Consider the following 2,224-nt stretch of genomic DNA (forward strand, 5'->3'; position numbering starts at 1 on the left):
CGCAGCATCTAACCACTGCTTGCAAGTACCTCGGGAGCGGTCATGGATTAATGTACGGAGCATTTTTTTGTTCTGAAAGCCTCGTGAAAAGCTAAACGATCAAAGGTTCCTGTAGTAGACTCCCACGCGAAAAAGGCGCCCACGTCAAAAGCGGCTAAGACCGATCGTCTTTCACCTCTAGTAAACGGCAGGCTAACTATTGCCGGCAGGGCAGCCGAAAAATAAATTGACGCTCAAGTAATTGTTATAAATATTATTGCATAATTTATGAGCGGTGGCTTAGACCGTACCATTATTTATGATACCAGATTACTATTCCACACTCATAATTTATGATACTATCTCACGAACGGTGCGGAAGACGGCGGCGAGGATCCAGAGGGCTCGTTTGTCCAGCGTCTCGAGAAGCGTCGCCGGCTCGAGGCGCGAACGCCCCGCTACGACCTCATCTCCAGCATCCCGCCGACCTCGAACAAGGTCGAGCGGTTTTCAGCGTGGCGCGTACCACGTTTGCTCAAGAGCGCAACAGTCTCCAGTCCGCTACGCTGGAAACAATTTTGTTTCTGCGTGAGAATGGTGACTTCTGGGACGTTTCGACAGTCGATAGCGTCAATTAGTGTGAGTAACAGTACGTCTAATACCCCGTTGAAGTTGCACCACATTATTTATTTATTGCTCGAATACATTACATAATTTATGCAGATACAAATGACAAGATCCTGGCATTATTTATGAGGCTCTATCTGCGCTAATAAATGACAATACCATATTCGGCAGTCCTGCTCGCGGTACATGTGGATTTTTGCGTTATCTAGGATAACAATGGACCTGAAAAACAAAATGAAAACTATAGCGAGTCACAGCATCTAACCACTGCTTGCAAGTACCTCGGGAGCGGCCATGGATTAATGTACGGAGCATTTTTTTGTTCTGAAAGCCTCGTGAAAAGCTAAACGATCAAAGGTTCCTGTAGTAGACTCCCACGCGAAAAAGGCGCCCACGTCAAAAGCGGCTAAGACCGATCGTCTTTCACCTCTAGTAAACGGCAGGCTAACTATTGCCGGCAGGGCAGCCGAAAAATAAATTGACGCTCAAGTAATTGTTATAAATATTATTGCATAATTTATGAGCGGTGGCTTAGACCGTACCATTATTTATGATACCAGATTACTATTCCACACTCATAATTTATGATACTATCTCACGAACGGTGCGGAAGACGGCGGCGAGGATCCAGAGGGCTCGTTTGTCCAGCGTCTCGAGAAGCGTCGCCGGCTCGAGGCGCGAACGCCCCGCTACGACCTCATCTCCAGCATCCCGCCGACCTCGAACAAGGTCGAGCGGTTTTCAGCGTGGCGCGTACCACGTTTGCTCAACTTCTGGGACGTTTCGACAGTCGATAGCGTCAATTAGTGTGAGTAACAGTACGTCTAATACCCGTTGAAGTTGCACCACATTATTTATTTATTGCTCGAATACATTACATAATTTATGCAGATACAAATGACAAGATCCTGGCATTATTTATGAGGCTCTATCTGCGCTAATAAATGACAATACCATATTCAGCAGCCCTGCTCGCGGTACATGTGGATTTTTGCGTTATCTAGGATAACAATGGACCTGAAAAACAAAATGAAAACTATAGCGAGTCGCAGCATCTAACCACTGCTTGCAAGTACCTCGGGAGCGGCCATGGATTAATGTACGGAGCATTTTTTTGTTCTGAAAGCCTCGTGAAAAGCTAAACGATCAAAGGTTCCTGTAGTAGACTCCCACGCGAAAAAGGCGCCCACGTCAAAAGCGGCTAAGACCGATCGTCTTTCACCTCTAGTAAACGGCAGGCTAACTATTGCCGGCAGGGCAGCCGAAAAATAAATTGACGCTCAAGTAATTGTTATAAATATTATTGCATAATTTATGAGCGGTGGCTTAGACCGTACCATTATTTATGATACCAGATTACTATTCCACACTCATAATTTATGATACTATCTCACGAACGGTGCGGAAGACGGCGGCGAGGATCCAGAGGGCTCGTTTTTCCAGCGTCTCGAGAAGCGTCGCCGGCTCGAGGCGCGAACGCCCCGCTACGACCTCATCTCCAGCATCCCGCCGACCTCGAACAAGGTCGAGCGGTTTTCAGCGTGACGCGTACCACGTTTGCTCAAGAGCGCAACAGTCTCCAGTCCGCTACGCTGGAAACAATTTTGTTTCTGCGTGA

The 2,224-nt window shown here is 47.2% G+C and overlaps 1 protein-coding gene across 1 annotated transcript; it reads left to right on the top strand.

Annotated features, from left to right (window-relative positions):
- Window positions 1–267: 267 nt before the first annotated feature.
- On the top strand, window positions 268–2,151 carry PHYSODRAFT_324077 (hypothetical protein; the record flags this gene model as incomplete). Its single annotated transcript, XM_009519744.1, has 4 exons — window positions 268–286; window positions 362–535; window positions 1,220–1,335; window positions 2,026–2,151. The coding sequence occupies 4 exons, from the start codon at window positions 268–270 to the stop codon at window positions 2,149–2,151; spliced, it is 435 nt and encodes a 144-aa protein (XP_009518039.1).
- Window positions 2,152–2,224: the final 73 nt, after the last annotated feature.

This window comes from Phytophthora sojae (genome assembly GCF_000149755.1).
Source record: "Phytophthora sojae unplaced genomic scaffold PHYSOscaffold_1, whole genome shotgun sequence".
Taxonomy (NCBI): domain Eukaryota; phylum Oomycota; class Peronosporomycetes; order Peronosporales; family Peronosporaceae; genus Phytophthora; species Phytophthora sojae.